This window comes from Nicotiana tomentosiformis, chromosome 5 (genome assembly GCF_000390325.3).
Source record: "Nicotiana tomentosiformis chromosome 5, ASM39032v3, whole genome shotgun sequence".
Taxonomy (NCBI): domain Eukaryota; kingdom Viridiplantae; phylum Streptophyta; class Magnoliopsida; order Solanales; family Solanaceae; genus Nicotiana; species Nicotiana tomentosiformis.
Genome location: NC_090816.1, coordinates 79,688,868 through 79,707,307, shown reverse-complemented (window position 1 = coordinate 79,707,307; position 18,440 = coordinate 79,688,868). Strand labels below are relative to the sequence as shown.

At 39.9% G+C, this 18,440-nt stretch overlaps 1 protein-coding gene across 1 annotated transcript; it reads right to left on the bottom strand.

Moving 5' to 3' along the window:
• Positions 1-1,089: 1,089 nt before the first annotated feature.
• On the bottom strand, positions 1,090-1,602 carry LOC138892635 (uncharacterized). The gene has a single exon (XM_070176370.1). The coding sequence runs from the start codon at positions 1,600-1,602 to the stop codon at positions 1,090-1,092; it is 513 nt and encodes a 170-aa protein (XP_070032471.1).
• Positions 1,603-18,440: the final 16,838 nt, after the last annotated feature.

Sequence of the window (18,440 nt, the reverse complement as noted above, 5' to 3'; positions counted from 1 at the left end):
GCGGATATCGGGTAATATTGGCTGGTTTCTGATACCAGGACGGCTCCGATGCCCACTCCTTTGAAGTTTGTGGCTCCGTCGAAAAACATCTTCCAAGCATCATATGCTTCGGCAATATCGTCCCCTATAAATGCAACTTCCTCATCATGAAAATACGTCTTCAATGGTTTATTTTCTCCGTCCATGGGGTTCTCCGCCAAGTGGTCGGCCAATGCTTGCCCCTTTATAGCATTCTGAGTCATAGAGATGATTTCGAATTCACTCAGTAGTATCTGCCACTTTGCTAGCGTACCCGTAGGCATGGGTTTCTTAAAGATGGATTTCAGCGGGTCCATCCTTGATGTGAGATATGTGGTGTATGCATAGAAGTAATGTCTCAATTTCTGGGCTATCCATGTTAAAGCACAACAGGTACGTTCCAACAAAGAGTATCGACCTTTGTAAGGTGTGAACTTCTTACTCAGATAGTATATTTCTTGCTCCTTCCTTTTGGTCTCGTCATGTTGCCCCATAACGCATCCAAACGCTCTATCCAACACAAATAGGTACAACAGTAAAGGTCTCCCGGGCTCCGGCAGGACCAACACAGGCGGCTTGGATAGATACTCCTTAATTTTATCGAAAGCCTTTTGACACTCTTCAGTCCAACTCATCGCAGCATCTTTCCTCAGCATTTTGAAGATTGGCTCACATATTACCGTTGACTGTGCTATAAAGCGGCTGATATAATTGAGACAGCCTAGAAAACTCATTACATCCTTCTTGCTCATTGGCGGTGGCAGTTCCTGAATAGCTTTAAACTTTGATGGGTCTAACTCAATACCGCAGCGACTGACGATGAAACCCAACAACTTTCCAGCACGGACTCCGAAAACACATTTTGTCGGATTCAACTTTAGGTTGTACTTTCGTAATCGGTCGAAAGCTTTCTCAGGTCTGCTATGTGATCCGAACTCCTCTTAGATTTGATGATGACATCATCCATGTACACCTTTATTTCCTTGTGTATCATATCGTAAAAAAAGAGTAGTATATTCCCCATGGAGTGATGAAGGCTGTCTTTTCGGCATCCTCTTCGTCCATCCAAATCTAGTGATATCCTGCGAAGTAATCCACGAAGGATTGGAGTTCATGCTTAGTGCAGTTATCGATCAGAATGTGTATGTTGGGCAGCGGGAAATCATCCTTGTGACCTGCTCTGTTCAGATCTCGATAACCAACGCACACCCTGATTTTCCCATCCATCTTCGGTACTGACACAATATTGGCTAGCCAGGTTGGGTACTCGACCACCCAATGGACCTTGGCTTTGATTTTCTTGGTAACCTCCTCTTTTATCTTGAAACTCATATCTGGCTTGAATTTTTTGAGTTCCTGCTTTACCGGTGGACATGTGGGATTGGTGGGTAGCTTGTGATCCACTATTGATGTGCTCAATCTTGTCATGTAGTCATAGGACCATGCAAAAATATCCTCATATTCCCTTTGAAATCTGATGTACTCTTCCTTCTCTAATGGTGACAGATGAATGCTAATGCGAGTTTCTTTGACTGCTTCAGAATCCCCTAAGTTAACTGCCTCAGTTTCTTCTAGTTTGAACATTGGTTTGTTCTAAAAAATCTCTATGTCTTTGACAATTTCCTCAGGTATCACATCATTTTCCCAATTTTCTGAACTTTCCTCATATTGCGTTGTCTCATTACATGTCACAGTCATAGGTTCAACAGGATATGTAATAATTATGCTGAAAAAAGAATGTAGAAAGATAATAATATAAATAAACGAAAAGCAATGATGCATTTATAAAAATTTAAAACTGTCAAAGAAGTACGTCTCGATGTATCGAGTAATTATTTCAAAACAAAACACTGAAAATTTCTTAACTGCCAAAACAATTTAAAAAGAGATCATGCTAGTTTTGCCAAGGCTACCTAAGTGCTCGGCGAGCCCGGGATGGTGCAACAGTCCTGCTGATGAGAACAGCTCCATCTCCTACGGTCTGAATGGTAAGGTCTTTCACCTCCACCTCCTCCATGATTGCACTGCAGTCCATATCTTCCTCGTCCTGAAACAGATTTCTCATGCCGGCCAAAATCTCATCTTCCTCGGATCCCCAAATCAAATCAGTCTGGCAGAATGTCTGGTACAGTGGTGGTACAGGTTATTCCAGTGGAGAGTAAAAGTCACGCCACGGTAATATCCAATAATTGTATTCTTGCACGGTGTATTCATATCCGAGACCAAAGGTTGTGCCGTGGTATTGCGGTCGTATCGATTCTATGATCCCTTGAAGCTTAGGACAAAGACCCTTGCCTGGTTCATATCCTAACCACAGCAGCATGCTCTGCACCTTGTTGCTCCACCATCGCCCTTTCTCGACTGCATTTATCCGATCAATATGGTGGAATGTCTCTCCTCCCAACTTCCTTTTATTCTCAATAGATGGCACAGTCTGGTTGGTGTAGATTGGATTACTTCTATCTCCATGGATAATCACCTCCTGATGGTTCCACTCAAACTTCACAGCCTGGTGCAGAGTCGAAGCAACTGCCTCAGCCGCGTGTCTCCATGGTCATCCTAGTAATAGGTTATAGGTACGGATATATCCAGCACTTGGAACTCAACATCAAACCAGGTTAGGCCCATCTTCAGATCCATGTTGATCTCTCCAGTAATAGCTCTCCGAGACCCATCAAATGTTTTCACGTTCATACTTCCCATCCGTATATCATACAGACCTATACCCAATCTTTTTAGAGTGGCCAGTGGGCATATGTTCAGCTTGAACCCCAGTCGATCAGAACCCTAGCAATGAACTTATCTTCATATTGCACAGTAATGTGCAATTCTTTGTTATGACTCAATCCTTCCGGCGACAGCGTAGCTTCATGAAAAGTGATCTTGTGACTCTCCAGCACTTGTCCTACCATGTTCGCCATCTCTCCACTAGTGATACCGGTAGGCACATTAGCTTCACTTAACACCTTCATCAAGGCATTCGTGTGTGCGTCTGAGTTTTGCAATAGTGACAAGATGGATATGTTGGTAGGAGTTTTGTTTAGGTGATCAACAAAAGAGTACTCCCTTGCCTGTACCTTCCTCCAAAGATCATCAGTACCTATCTCCACTATAGATGGCTTCGGTGCAGTCTTTTTACTCGCTCCTCCGCGATATTTTGGCGTGTAAACCCTGCCAGTTCTGGTCATTCCTTGTGACGCACCCGTATCTTCCATCATGGCTTTTCCTTTTCTCCTTGCCTCAACTACATAATCCCATGGAATAGCATCAGAATTGTAGGATGGCATTGGATCTATCATCACAGTGAAGGACGTCACCACCTCGACCTCGAATGGTGCCTTGGTTTGCACCACAATCGGCGAGAGGGTGACATGAGACATTTTGGGAGTGTCTCCCTCTCGGATAAGCCCGTTGGATCCTTCCTAGTACCATTCTTCATCAGTTTATATCACATTCACTCCCTCACCAATGTGATTAGGAAGAGGGTTATTATGGACGTTTGGCGCGGACTCCTTCGCCCTTATAACCTTGGTGTCAATCAGTGTCTGGCTCTTATCTTTCAACATGCGGCATTCCTCGATAGTATGTCCCTTCATGCCTGAATGGTACGCACAAGTTTTGTTGGGGTTGACCCACTGAGAAGGGTTTTCAACAGCAGCTGCAGGAATGGGAGTGACATAACCAGTGGCCTTCAGCCTCTCATATAGTTAGGCTATGGGCTCGGCGACAGGGGTGTATTGTCTGGGAGTTCTGCGGTCGCAGTTAGGTCATAGTTTTGGGTAGTTTTGACGTGCGAGAGGAGATGAATGGTAATATGTAGGCTGGGTATTCTAGGTATGGTAGGTGGTGGCGGGGTAATGGTATTTTGGATGTGATGGTTGATATGTTGTTGGAGGTGTCTGATAGGTAAATGGAGACTTAGGGCCCTGGGCTACCATCACGACACCCACTTCCTTCTTTTTTGTATTGCCTCCGGACTGTAAGGCTTTATTGGTGGCTTCCAGCGCCTCAAAATTAGTCACCATACCGCTCTTAATTCCCTCTTCTATTATTTCTCCCAACTTGATAATGCCGTAGAACTTGTGATTCTCTATAACCATTAATCTTTCATAGTACTGTGGATCTTGAGCTCCGACAAAGAATTTGTTCATTTGTTCCTTTTCTAGTGGCGGCCTCACCTTGGCGACCTCTGATCTCCTGCGAGTAGCATACTCTCAGATGTTTTCTGTTGGCTTCTTCTTAAGGTTCTGGATATAGAAAATGTTTGGCGCATTTTCTGTGTTGAAGCTTAATATATCCATGAAGTCAGATGCCATACTTACCCAGTTTACCCACTTCTTTAGATTCTAGCTAATGTAAAAAGATAAAGCATTCCCGGTGAGACTTCGTATGAACAGCTTCATGCGAATTTGTTCATTCTTTCCCACTCCGATGAGCTTACCACAGTAGGTCCCTAAATGCACCTTAGGATCACTGGTGCCATCAAACATCTCAAACTTAGGAGGTTTGTAATCCTCCGTTAGTTCCACATCTGGCAGGATACACAGGTCTTCATAATTCAAACCTTCAACACCTTTTCCACCCTCAACACTCTCGACTCTTCCTTTCAACTTTTTTAACTCTTCAGCTAAATTCCGGATGAGCAGGTCCTTCTCGGTTGGTTCGGGTATGTATAGTGTTTATTGTGGGGTATGTAGTAGGATCTCCACGTATATCAGGTTGCCTTGGTGTATTCCTAGAACTTGAGTATATGGGTGATTATTGATTAAGGTTTGAGGCGGATTGGGGGTAGGTTGTGGAACGTTCTGAGGGGTATGATAAGTAGTTGTTTGCGGGTATGAGGTTGTGTGATGGTGGTGTTGATGAAGGGTTTATAATGGTGGGGGTTAATGTTTTGAGGGGGTGTAGTGTTGTGATATTGGTTCGTTGCGGGAGGGTTTTGTAGAGCTAAGGGTGGTGGATTTTGGGTTTGTGTGTTTTGGGGTGGTGTTTGATTCTGAGTAGCGGTATGATTCTGAGCTAAGGGTGGTGGTTGATGTCGGGGACATTCAAGGTAAGGGAGAGGTTTGCGAGGTTTCGGACCTGCTCAACCTCACCTTGTAGCTCTATGATTTTGTGCTCCAACCGCAGAACCAACTCATTTTGTCCTGGTGTATTTCTTCCGTCTGAAGTTTTGACATTTTCTGCTATGGAAGCGTTGTCCTTTCGAACACAACTCAAATTGTCCATCTTGCCGTTGCCTGTGCTTTTGCTTTTGGGGTCGCTAGGTGGAGGAGGAGGAGGAGGACCTCTAGATCTGGTGTGGTATGCTGATGATGCCAGCATGCACGAACCAACCTTTGGTAATGGGAATAATCAAAGAAAGAAAAACAAAAGGTAACCAAGTCAGTAAGACAAAATGAAAGAGTGTTTGTAATATTTAATCAAGTAACACATAGAGTCATGCAATAATTCGTGTCCTAATTTGGAGAGCTTATTGTGCCCGAAGTAGGCCTAAGAGACGCATAGACTTTGATAAAATTTATGCCAATTCTGTCTCGTTCCATTAATGCAAAAATAAATCAAATCAATCTTTACTAAATCGAAACATAAATATGAAGTCACTAATGGCATGAAGCCTTATTACATCAAAATCTAATGAAATCTAACTAGAAAGCAATAAAGATCATTTTCTCCTAATCTATTTAGTCCCAGAAGGACCTTCTCTATGCTCTGTCCTTTTGAATCCATCAATCGCACTTCCCAGGTCACACATATCGAGCAACAAGTAAGTCATTGCCAGCTTCCCTCCTTCATTATAGCCCATACCTTGACAATCCCAAAGCCTATTTCTCATCTTCCCGTCCAGCTCCATCAACCCTTGCTCTAGATGATCCAACCTCTATGTCGACTTTTTTACAATCTCCTTCCATTCTTTGATCGCCTCCATGTCTATCTTATGTTGTTCCAAATGCTTGGCTTCAGATTCGAACACTCTTTTACGTAGCCTCTTGTACTTTACCTGAGCCTCCGCCACCTCATATATGATTTTGTCATTCAGATTGACCCCTGGTTTGACGTCTCCAGTTATAGCGTCCTCCAACTAAGAGAGGTAGTAATACATATGACAAGTGTGGTACATGTCTGGTTAAATAGTCTCCCCATCTACAATGATCTTTTGGTTTCACATGTGTTGGGCCTCATATTTGAATGGGATAACATCTCCTTTGAAGTCTTCCTTATACTGAACCATGCTAGAAAACCGAGGTATGACCTGCTTCCTCCCCGCTTGCCTCATTACCCTTATAAGAGCGTAAGGGTAAATGCCTTTCAACCCAATCAATACCAAATGAGTGGTCCCTTTGGACCCGATGATGAACTCTCTACTAGGAAACCACTCGAACATCCAATGCACTTGTTCGTCCGTTAGATTACTGAAGAAACGTACCCAACCTTTAGGATTCCCCGGCTTCACAAACCTATCTGGACAAAATGTCATCTTCTTTGGATAATGACTGGCAATGTAGTCGTTCAATGGCCTACGCAAGAGCTCCTGGCGGTAATTTCCCCTCTAAAAGTGCTCTAGCAGCCAAACCTGTTGTAGGAGATTGCAACCCTCGAAGTGTCCAAACCCATGTTTGCACCGATCCAAGTCTTGGTAAATCTAAGCCAGTATCATAAGGATGATGTTGTATTTCTACCCTTCGATACCTTCCATCACGGTCCTGGTGGCCATGTCCAATCGGATGTGAATCTTTCCTCCTTGCATTGGCAAGATTAGCAACCCCAAGAAGCAGACTATGAAGCCATAAACTTGACAGTGGACCCATTCCAAAGAGGTAATAGCTAACTCCTCGTGATGCAAGCGGTATGACTTGTTGTGCCTATACCGCTCATAGAGAAACTCGTAAGGGATATAGGATTTCTTCAAGAAAACTAACTCGTCGTCCTTCTTGAACCCTAGAATTTTTAGAAACCCACATTGAGTATGATTTTCTAGCACCAACAGACCCGAACTATTCCACAAAAATTTGGCGAAACCCCTTATCTATTCTAGAAGAGGAGTCATTTCTATATTGCCAGATCGGAAGACATCTCTCTTTTCATCTAAGAACATAGTGGCTGCCTCAATTAATTCTCTAAATGGTCGAATGTTCAGCGAAGATGGCAAATTACCCAACACTCTTCTTACGAGGTTTCTGTCACATGGTGCAAGGTCATTCCACCAATCAATCAGCAATGGTGGGATATTCTAGACCATGCCATACCTGGGAATTTCATGCTTCATTTTCTGCAAACAATTAAAGGTTAGCCCTTTACCCCTCCAGATTTGACTATTTATGCAATAACGGTCAACATGTTGGCACGTTTTCTCCAAGTAATGCACATAACATAATTGGGTCCTTTGGGATTGTGAAAATCCCTTTGGACAAGGTTTATCTAAGCAGATTGGTGCGCCAATGGCGTTTCAATCCATACTAGATTTAGCATGATGCATATACATTTAAAATTAGAGTGGCATTTCTAGAAGGGTTAAGACTGATACTCTCAAGTGGACGACTTGAGAGGGAAAGGCATGGGACTATCGACTGCACCGCTGATCGACTAGTCTATCGCTAATAAGCCTTTCCCGTTTAAAAGGGTATTTTTTAGGAAAACGCGGACACTCATCAAGCGCCCTATGTTGATAATAGGCATGAATGGAGTATGATGTTGAAAGCATGCTTTATGCGAAAAAATTAATAACATATTTCCAGATATTTTGCATGATGAAAGCACGTAAGGATAGTAAATAATACGATAAAGATAAACAAAAGAAAGAAGGGAAAAAGGAAAGACAAAGGAGAGAAGTTAGCATACCTTACAAAAAGTTTGAGAATGTTATTAAATGAAGCAAATAGGGGAGATAGGGATGGGAGATACATGATATAGTAATTTTAAGTAAATAAGGGAAATAGGGAGGGGATGTACATGAAAGAAGTCAAATAATCAAACAATCCACACAAGCGAAGATTCATTATGTTAAGAGCCTAAGTATATCCCAGTAGAGTCGCCATGCTGTCGCACCCCAATTTTTTGCGAAAGAGGATTTTGATGCGTGACAACTCTTTTAGACGGGTGTTAAAAGAGAAGAGTCGCACCCTAATGATTTTTAAGGTGTGTTAGGGCACCTATTTACAAGTTACTCTGTTTTAACTAGTCCATGACACTAAAGATTGGGTAAGGGCTCAAATAACCTCATAGAGAAGGCGTTAGTCACTCTTCGAGGTTCACAACTAAAGGTCCCGGCCGAATTTTACGCTACATGGGATTATTAACTTATAACTATCCTATGTGATTATATAAGTTTAAGAAAGAACGGGAGTCCAAATATCCAATTATAATGTGAAACAAGCATTAAAAGAGATTGCACAAATGAAAGAAATGGGTGATACATCAATAAGTGATTGGTACAATCTTTTGAGGATTACAAGGTACGACCTGGTTTGATCTAAGTTCAAATAAACAAGTACACAAATAGTAACTGTATATGGGGAGTCCTAAGTTTTTTAGCCTAAAGGATCACCCCGTGCAACATAAATAATACTTTGCAACTCCCTTAAAGGTAAGGGTTACTCATATTATTCAACGGGTACAAACTTTCATCTCCTGCTACCCAATTACTGTCTTAAAGTTGTTTTCCTAAAGCGTTCTAGTTCAATTCTTAACCGCGTTCTATGCGTGCATCACACATCCCAAGCCTATGGTCCTGTAGGCTTTGGACCTACTACTTTGGTGGTTCTAGACTTTACTTAGGATGCTCAAAAATAATAATACTAGGCATACAATTAAAACAATTAGGACTGCACCTAATTAACAGTTAAGGGCCCAACTTGGCCTCCTTACATAGACACAAATGCACGCAAACAGTTATAGTCTTATGCTAACAATGTTCCAGATTATGCAGTGAACCACTGCAGGTAGGCATATTTGGAATCAAGGTACATTAAGATTGTTCAAGACCTATAGGCATGGTTTCTATGTGATTGGTTGACCTAAGAGTTGACAAAAGATAATACGAACTGCTGATTTTAACAAATGGTTTATTAAAACCCTATAGGCATGATCCCTAGGTTACTTATAACTGGCCTGTAGCGCATAGTTATTCGTCTTGGATCCTATAGACATGATTTCTAAGTGAGCAGCGAAATCCTGTAGGCATGGCATCAAGCAAAGTAATTGAGAACATACACTTGCTTTATTTTATTCCTATAGGCATGTTATCCAAGGCAGCAGTGTGATGATAATAGTAGTAGCAGTAATTTCAATCAACCACATTGAAGTCCTATAGGCATGATTCATTAGACGGTCAGATTTTGAGAGATTAAGCTGTTTTAAATGCAGGTTTATTTCATTAGTCTTATTGCTATGCTTTCTAAGTGAGCCACATAATTGCAAGAAGTATCAATGTAAACAGTTCTTGATTACTCAAACGAGATCCTATAGGCATGTTGTCTAACAACACATAGAAATATAGCATGTTGAGCGAGTAGAAAATGAAGCATTTAGATCGTATAGGAATGTTCTATACCCTTTCATGCGAGAATTAAAATATCCCAGCCCCCACTTTTCACTAATCCCTAACTTTTGTTATTATAAATTATTACAGGCCCAAGAATGAAATAATACAGACTTGAATATGACAAAATATAGATGGGAACAAATATAAGCCCAATAAAGTAATTAAAGACCCATTACAATAGTAACCTAAGGGTATCCCTAGGCCTTTAATAGCCTTATTCTCTGGATAAACAGCAGGCCCAAACCACAAGCTCACAAGAAAACTAGAGTGCACCTGAGTCCAGTTCCCAGGTCCAACAACACACATGGTCCAATACTAGGCCCAAAGAATAACTTACTTGCCCAAATGGATGTCAGATTTAGTAGACAAGTGACAAAATACTCATGGAATAGTTTAAACACTTAGTTCCTAGATCTGTAGCCATCAACAGCTCTAGCCAAGTCACATAAACAGGATCATGCTGAATTGAAAGGCACACAAGACAAATGTGAAGCAAGTTCATCCTATATTTTCCAGGAAGAACATGTTCATAGTTAAATAGGTACTTAATTGGGTAGGGAAAAAACTTTAATATGTTGAACATCGGTCACAACTCAATTTCAGAAGTAAGGTAAACAAGCATCAAATCCAGTAATAGTTCACCACATATAGGGGAAAAGACTAGTTGTGAAGTTACTCTAAAGGTTTAACTAGTGCTGAAGAATACGGAGTTGATCAAGTCAACAAACACACAATAGAAGTATAAATTGCATTAGAACAAGTTGCAATGAATAGTAGGATCCAAGAAAGGCAGCAAGTTAGGCATGAGTGACTTAGAGGGAATTAGAATACATCCTAGGCATGAGTTGGATTGACATAACAGTCCAGAACAAGGCAGAGAGGGAAACTCAGGATCAACAACAAGCATCAGCATAACATAGTAGACTAAACAAGTTTAGGAGAGCCAGAATTCATAATAGGCATGGACACATTAAAACTGGATTATCAGACCAGACTTAAGTAAAAGGGAGATATTGTAGTTCACTTTATAGGCTGTAAGTAGTATTAAATAGCATAGGATTGAACAAGGCATGTAACTCACATCAGAGCACATAATTTGCAGAATAACATATTTGGGCTGACAACATAGTTAGGCATTGGTCCTAGTAGGGTATCAGATATATCAGAACACATGAGCTGATCTATCAAAAAGTTGCGGAACAAAGTAAGGAGATAAACTCAGAAAGAGTAGGAGGTAACACACAAACACACTAGGCTGGGCATGCTTAAAGTAGTGAGAATATTTCATGATGAGCACATATAGTAGGTATAAGAGTACACACACTTATTAGGCTAAGCAGACCCAAAGGAGTCAGAAATTGAGGTCTTAAATCAAACTTTGAGTTTTAGGCAGGTTCTAAGGCTAGAAAAGCATAGAGCAACAAGAAACCTTTAAAAACCAACAGACCCATAAGCAGAGACGATTTAGAAGAATTAACATGACACAGATGTTCAGAAGTGTGATCACTAACCGGAGAGAAACATAATTGTGATGGTCTAAACACTTACTAATTTGAAGATTTAGCAAGCAAATAAAGGAGAAAACCAAGTGTCAGCAACATCTTGAGCATCAGTTCGCAAAGAGAGAACAATAGGACCCTCCAAAACCCAGGGCATCAGAGTTCACTTGAGCTTCAAACGAACCCCGATTAGTGCTCGCACTGGGAAGGTCAATAGAACAGATTCCGGTGTCCTTGGCTTTCAGCCGGTCACAATCAAGAGTTATAGAAGAGTATGAAATGAGTGAGAGTGAGAGAATAACAGTGATTAGGTCTGTTTTATGGGAATTGGGGGATGGGTTTATTTAGCGACAGATTAGGATGAACAAATGTGAAAAATAATTAAATAAACATAAATAAGGAAAGAAAAGATCACATGCAATCAGTAACAAAGCCGGTAAAAGAGATGAAGTAAATTTCAAACCCTAGTTGGGTCCAACAGCCATGAATCGGAACAAAAATGCAAGAATCATTTATTGTAGAATTTATATAGACGAAACATCGCCCAGATCTTCACAAAATCGGAGTCCATCGGGCCTGATTTTGAACGGCAGTACTAGCCAAAATAAGGCAAATACTAAGTAACACCATGAACGTATGAGTAGTAGCGGAATAAGGCAAGCAAATTATGAGAGGATTCCATAGTATAGCCGGATCCGGAGAGGATTTGGGGGATAAGGCGGCTAGGATTTTGTGAAGAGAGGAGGGAAATAGAGAGAATGCAGAGGCGGCTGGTTGGGAAAACGTCTCTAGGGTTTAGTGGGGAGGGAAATAAGGCGAGTGAGGGGTTTATTATGGGTTGTTGATCATTTAAGATCAACGGCCAGGATCATAGGGGAAAGTGGGGCGGGTTGTTAATGGGCCGCGACCGGGTTGAATTAAAGGGGTCATTTAGTTTGGGCTAGGGGAGTTGGGCCATGGATTTTGGGGGTTTTGGGCCGCTGATTTGGTCCAAAAATAGCCTCGCTTGGGCCAGTCTTTAAAATATCCGAAATTATTTAAAATTATTAAAATATCTAATAAATAATAATAAAAAATATTCTTTATGAAATAAAATGCTTTAAAAAATAAAAACTCTACATTATAAAAATATAGAATGTTATTTTGGCATAAAAAATATAAAAGATGTAATTATTATGACAATATAGGCTATTATTGTAAAATATTGTAGAATAGCGTAAAGAGGCAAATATAATTATATAAAAAATAGAACAAAATATTATAAAATGTATGTGGGTACAAATATTAAATTTCGGTGATCAAATCACTCCAAAATAATTTGGAAGGATAATTAATAAATAGTTGAATAACTTGAATGTAAGAAAATCAATTTTAAAGCTTTAAAAATTATAGAAAATACTTATATGACCCTTATAAATTTGGTAATAGTACAAAATGATATTTTAAAAGTATATGGAATACTTTGCAAAAATATGAGGACAAAATTGGGTATGAACAACAGGTAATACCCTTGGGGTATGAAAATAGTAGCAACTTGCCTTGGTGTGCGAGTGGTAGTGGTCTAGACTCCCCCTCCAGCATGAGATGCATCCAAGTCCGCTAGAAATAGTCCGGCCTTAGTCATAACCGCATCATACGGCCCATGACCTCCTAAAAGTCAGGTGCGGTCATGAAATTTGTTGGGACCTGCCCGGCTGCAGGTATCTAATCCTACGCCTCAATAACAAGATCCTCTGCTAGATTCACTAGTGGTGCCACTTGAGCTACTCTAGGATGCCCTCATCCCCCGATATGAGCTCTATCCCTTCCTCGGCCTCTACCTCTACCTCTACCAATCAGGGTGCAGCCCTTCCAGCGCCTGATGATGCCATCTCGTATTTCTCACCATCTGTGCAAGAATAAGAGAAAGAGCTAACTTAGAATGACATCAACAACACGATAAGGTAATGAAGATAGAGAAGTTTCATAACGCCTTATATCCTCTCGAAGATAAGTACATACATCTTTGTACCGATCCGTAGGACTCTACTAGGCCTGATCATGACTCCTGAGACCAATGTGAACCTAAGGCTCAGAGACAAAGCTTTCACGACCCGATTACCACCATAGGTTGTGATGACGCCTAATGTTGCCATTAGGGAAGCCAACAATAAATCCGTGCAACAATCGATAGTTCATAAAACTGTTGAAACAATTAGCGAGATAGATAAGCGGAAATCATTCCATTATCGTAGTTAAATACTAACATAATCTTCAAGGTTCAAAACATGATCAAAATATGAGGTTGAATATCATAACAACGATACAATCGCGAACAACAGTCTAAAATCCCCAAAATCCAGTGTCGCAAGTGCATGAGCATCTACTAGAATATATAATAGAAAACATACAAAAATAAATAGGAAGGAGACTTTGTGTGCAGCGGTTTGAAGCATATAAAGCAACTCACCACTAAGTCTCCTCAGCAACTACACCTACGCGCCTATAAGTACCAGAAGGACATATCTCAGTACCTGCACAATCAGTGCAGAAGTGTAGTATGAGTACATAAATCAATGCGTACCAAGTAAGTATCTAGTCTACCCTCGAAAATGTAGTAGCGAGGGGTCGACATCGATACTTACTAGTGGTCTAATAGTCAAATATACGCAATAAATCAGATAGGTATGAGGTATGGCAAGTAGAAACAAAGCATATAATTATGTACAATATGTTTTTCAATAAAAAAACCAAGTACAATCTATCATGGTGATCATATACGCACTGACTACCTATCGAAATGTTCCACATAATCATGTCGAGGAGAATGGCCCGATCCCATAAAGAAAGTGTTGCGGCGATCAGCATGATCCCATAAGAATATCACTGAGGTGTTTTCATAAGTATATAGTTGAGGCAAACAACAGGATCCCATAAGAGTATTAAAACTTCCGAACACATAAGTACAACACGAGAGTAAATTCGTAAGTGAAAGTATAATCCCATCGCTAATTGAGTATCACGCCAAGTCCTTAGAATAGCAAAGCTCGGTAAACTACACCAGTCTATTCTCAAGCTAAATCATGAGTTAAAACATTTAAATAGACAAGATTAAATCAAGTAGTATAGTTAAAGCATGATATAAATCTAAGTCTACCCAGACGTGTCAAAAATCTAGCATACGCACGCGCGCTCTTCACCTTGTAAGTACATAGTTCCCATAACACATAGAAAATAATAAATAGAACACCTACGAGGACGAGTTCCCTCTTATAAGGTTAGGCAAGAGACTTACCTCACTCCGAAATCCGATAATCGACTCCAACATCGCTCTAAAACCTCAAACCAATGCCGAACAACCCGAAACAAGCCAAAGAACATGAAAAATAGTCATAACATACTCAACAAACCATGATTCATAAATTAGAAATAATATCCAACCACACATGAAAAGTCAATAAAAGTCAATCCGAGGCCCATCAAACGTGTTCGCGAAGTCTAGTTCTTGCCAGCCTTTACCTCCCTTCTTCGCGTTTGCGAAGTCTCCATAGTGTTTGCGAATAAGGATCAGGTTCTCCAGAATTCCTTCTTCGTGATCGGGATGCCCCTTCAGTGATCGGGAAGAAGACCTGCACCTGCAGTAGTAGCTGTTGTCCAACACTCTCAAAAGACTTAAAACCACCCTAGAACTCACCGAAACTCCCGGGAACACTGTCCAATCATACCAACAAGACTCAATACCTAATACAAACTTCTTCCAATACTCAAAATGACAATCCAAACCCAAAAACACAAAATTGCCATCAAACATCCAATTCTTGCAACTTCCAAACTTAAGAACTACCAACTTATGCCACGGGCGTTCGATTCACTCTCGAGCCCCCTGTCAGCTCTAAATTAGGTGAGTAAGTCCGAATACTCATAACAAACTTGCTCAAGCTTTTAAAACACAAACCCAAGCCCGAATTCCCAAGATTCCACTTCAAACCAACTTTTCTAACACTTAACTTTCAAAATTACAAACATCCGACATAAGGCGCCGAATCGCTCCCGGACCACTTGAGGCTCGACCGGAGCATATGCCAAAGTTCAGAATCACCATACAAATATATTGGAACATTCTAATCCTATTTCTAAGGTCGTATACTCCAAGTATTGACTTTGTTCAAATTTAGCCACCTTAGGCCATTACCATGGAACTAAGTGTTCCGATTTCAACCCAAACACTTTGGGACCAAACCAACCGCACCCATAAGTCAATAAATAGTATAAGGACATACAAAAAGTCGCAAATAGGGGAACGTGGTTCTAGAACACAAAATAATCGATCAGGTCATATTATAGATGTAACTATCGAGCATGAATTGCAAAGTTTCCTGGATGTATACTACGAATACAATCAAATTAGAATGGACCCAGAAGATCAGGAAAAGACCTCTTTTATCATGGATCGGGGACTTATTTTTATATGTAATGCCGCTCGGGCTTAAGAATGCAAGTGCCACGTATCAACGGCTAGTAACCCGATTGTTTAAGAAATACATTGAAAAGATTGTAGAAGTCTTGTTGATATAGTGGTAAAATTTGTCCAAATAACTGACCATTTGAGTTATTTAAGAGATAAATTGCAACTCTTCTAAGGTACAACATGAAGCTAAATAGTCACGTCCCAGAATCCCACCAAGGCGTGATTGCACCTAACCTAACCTGCTAGGTAAGCCAAACTATATGTGATACGACTATAACGAGAAATCATCAATAAATAATAAATAAGATTTCCAAAATCAACACAACTATCACATGGACCAGTAGTACAAGTCATGAGCCACTAAGATTTAGATTTTTACAACATTAGTATGAAGAAAATACAATATCTGTTTGAATATACATAAGCATAAGTACAAATCCAAGACTACAATGAACAATGAGGTAGCTTGCATTTGGAACGCTGGTATGTCTTCAATGCTAGTCTCGTCATTCACAACAACTCGGCTCCAAAATTTGCACGCAAGGTACATAAGTGTAGTATGAGTACAACCGACCCCATGTACTCAGTAAGTATCTTGACTAACCTCAAAGAAATAGTGACGATGTCTTTTAGTCAAACGATTCTCACTTCATATAACTTGTGCGACTCAATAGCATGTTTAATACATAGAAATATCCAAGGAAACAGTTATAGAACAACATATAAAAAAATAAAGGTGCACAGTCTAAAAACAAATCATAAGCATGCTTTTCTAATTTAACAGGTCAAAACAGATACAGCTTGCACCAATTCTGCATACAAAGGACAAATGTACCAAGTAATATGTACTCAAATACTTATACATGGATATAAGTGCCTATATATGAGTGTGATCCAATTTCACATAAATTTCCAAATGGCATGTTTATGAAACTTTTACATGAGTCCAATATGTCAATGTATGACGATAACTCTCTCCTAACATCAATCAGATGCTCTTCAGTGTCCAAAAACTCACTAATAAGTCATGCAAATGTTAAATACATCATCTAGCATATAACGAAGATATACATGAATAAAGCATGTAAATGCATAAATATGTACAAACGATTCACTTGAATGGTCAAAGCTTTCACCTTTATGCTCTATAGCTCATCATATCAGATCCTACATCACAATCATCCAGAAACCCATTGGTTTCTCATAACCTACATGTACGCATCAAGAGAGAAACATATGAGGGTGACCCTAGGGGGGTGGATCCATATTCACACGCTGCACGATAGAAACCTCGTACACTGCATGTCAGAAGCCTCGTGCCATAACAATAACAATATCTGCATGGCAGAAACCTTGTGCCATAATAATAACAATTATATCACAATATCCGCATGGTAAAAACCTCATACCAAAATCCTCAGTCCATATTTGAGAACCATATGTAGGAATGTATGCATATGAACAAGAAATAAACATATATAATGCACATGGATGGAGGAATAACCATGCATGTATTTAAGCACGTATACAAGAGATGACCTCTAGATAGGATGTATGCTTATGTGTACATATGACTACGTCCGAACATGTAATGCATCATTCAAATAATCATTGAACCCAAATAAGCATCAAAAGCGCAATCATAGTTTTTATGGGGGTAAGGAAACTCATGTAGTCATATGATAGTTTAAGCATGTGACAAGGATAACATGTGCGAGCGTGTGTTCATAATAATAAATGTGTACGACTAAATCAAGTACATAAAAAATCTTTAAGAATAGCTCATCATGCCCAAATCAATATATCATTAACCTAAATATTATCTCTAGCATGGTTTTATTGTACTGGTATAGTCATTCGACCAAGTAAGGCATATAACAAGTAGAACGCACAACCCAAATAACGCATGAAGTAGTCTACAATCTTCCTCAATCCTGATTAACCCTGGCACATGCATATGCTCTCGGCACCTTGCATACACGTCACCACTGCATGTAGCAAACAATATCAGTTATTAGAGAAATTTCCTCAACCAAAGCTAGGCACGATAATTACCTCATCCGGTCAAGTCTAAAGCTCCACAATCTCTCTTCTTTTTGAAATTACCTCCAAGCGGCTCAAATCTAACTAATCATCATTGAAGGAAGTAAAACAATGCTATAGCAAGCAATCCCAATCAATAAACCTTCAATCTTTTAAGATTTCTAAAAGGTCAACAAAAGTTAACTCTGTCCAACATGCCTTATATTAAAAACCGATACCAAATCCCGAAGACCCATATCCTACCGAGTCCAAATATGTTATTGGATTTCAAATCCAAGTCCTAATCTGTTACACTACATGTTTTTGTACGTAAAAGTACGTCTTAAGTCAATTGATGTAGGCTCAGAAATGAGATCATCTTTGAAAGTACTTAAAGTAAGTTAATCATGTTACCTTGGACATTTCAAATATTTAAGATCATGAACTGCAGGTACCAAGAGGGTTGGAAGGTTTAGATGCTAAACAAATAAAAAAAAATATTCTTCGAAAGTCGACAAGTTGGGAATGTTATAACCCGTACTTTTGGGGTGAGACTAGAGTGATTAACATGATAAGAAGGTGATTTGATGTGTTATTTTAGTCGTGTTTTAAGAATTGATGTCAAGTGAGTTATGGAACAAAAGTCGACGAAAGTCGCCACAAGTTACGTTCATAAATTATACTGAAACTTGGGTTTAATGTCACTGAGCTTTTCTCCTAATATACATGGAATTATGGGATTATCCACCAACAAAATTTAAGATCTATGAGTCTATTTTCTAATGCATTAAACCTTTCGTCGATACAACATCGGAGGAGAGCAATATCCGTATTTTTGCGAGACTGCGCAAGCAACTCCCAATGGGATCTACTTAGGCGGTGGTCGACCTACTTCACTTTAAAAATAATTTGG

Excerpts from the sequence above, each read along its gene's own strand:
- LOC138892635 (XM_070176370.1), bottom strand. The coding sequence starts at position 1,602 with ATGTTCAAACTAGAAGAAACTGAGGCAGTTAACTTAGGGGATTCTGAA.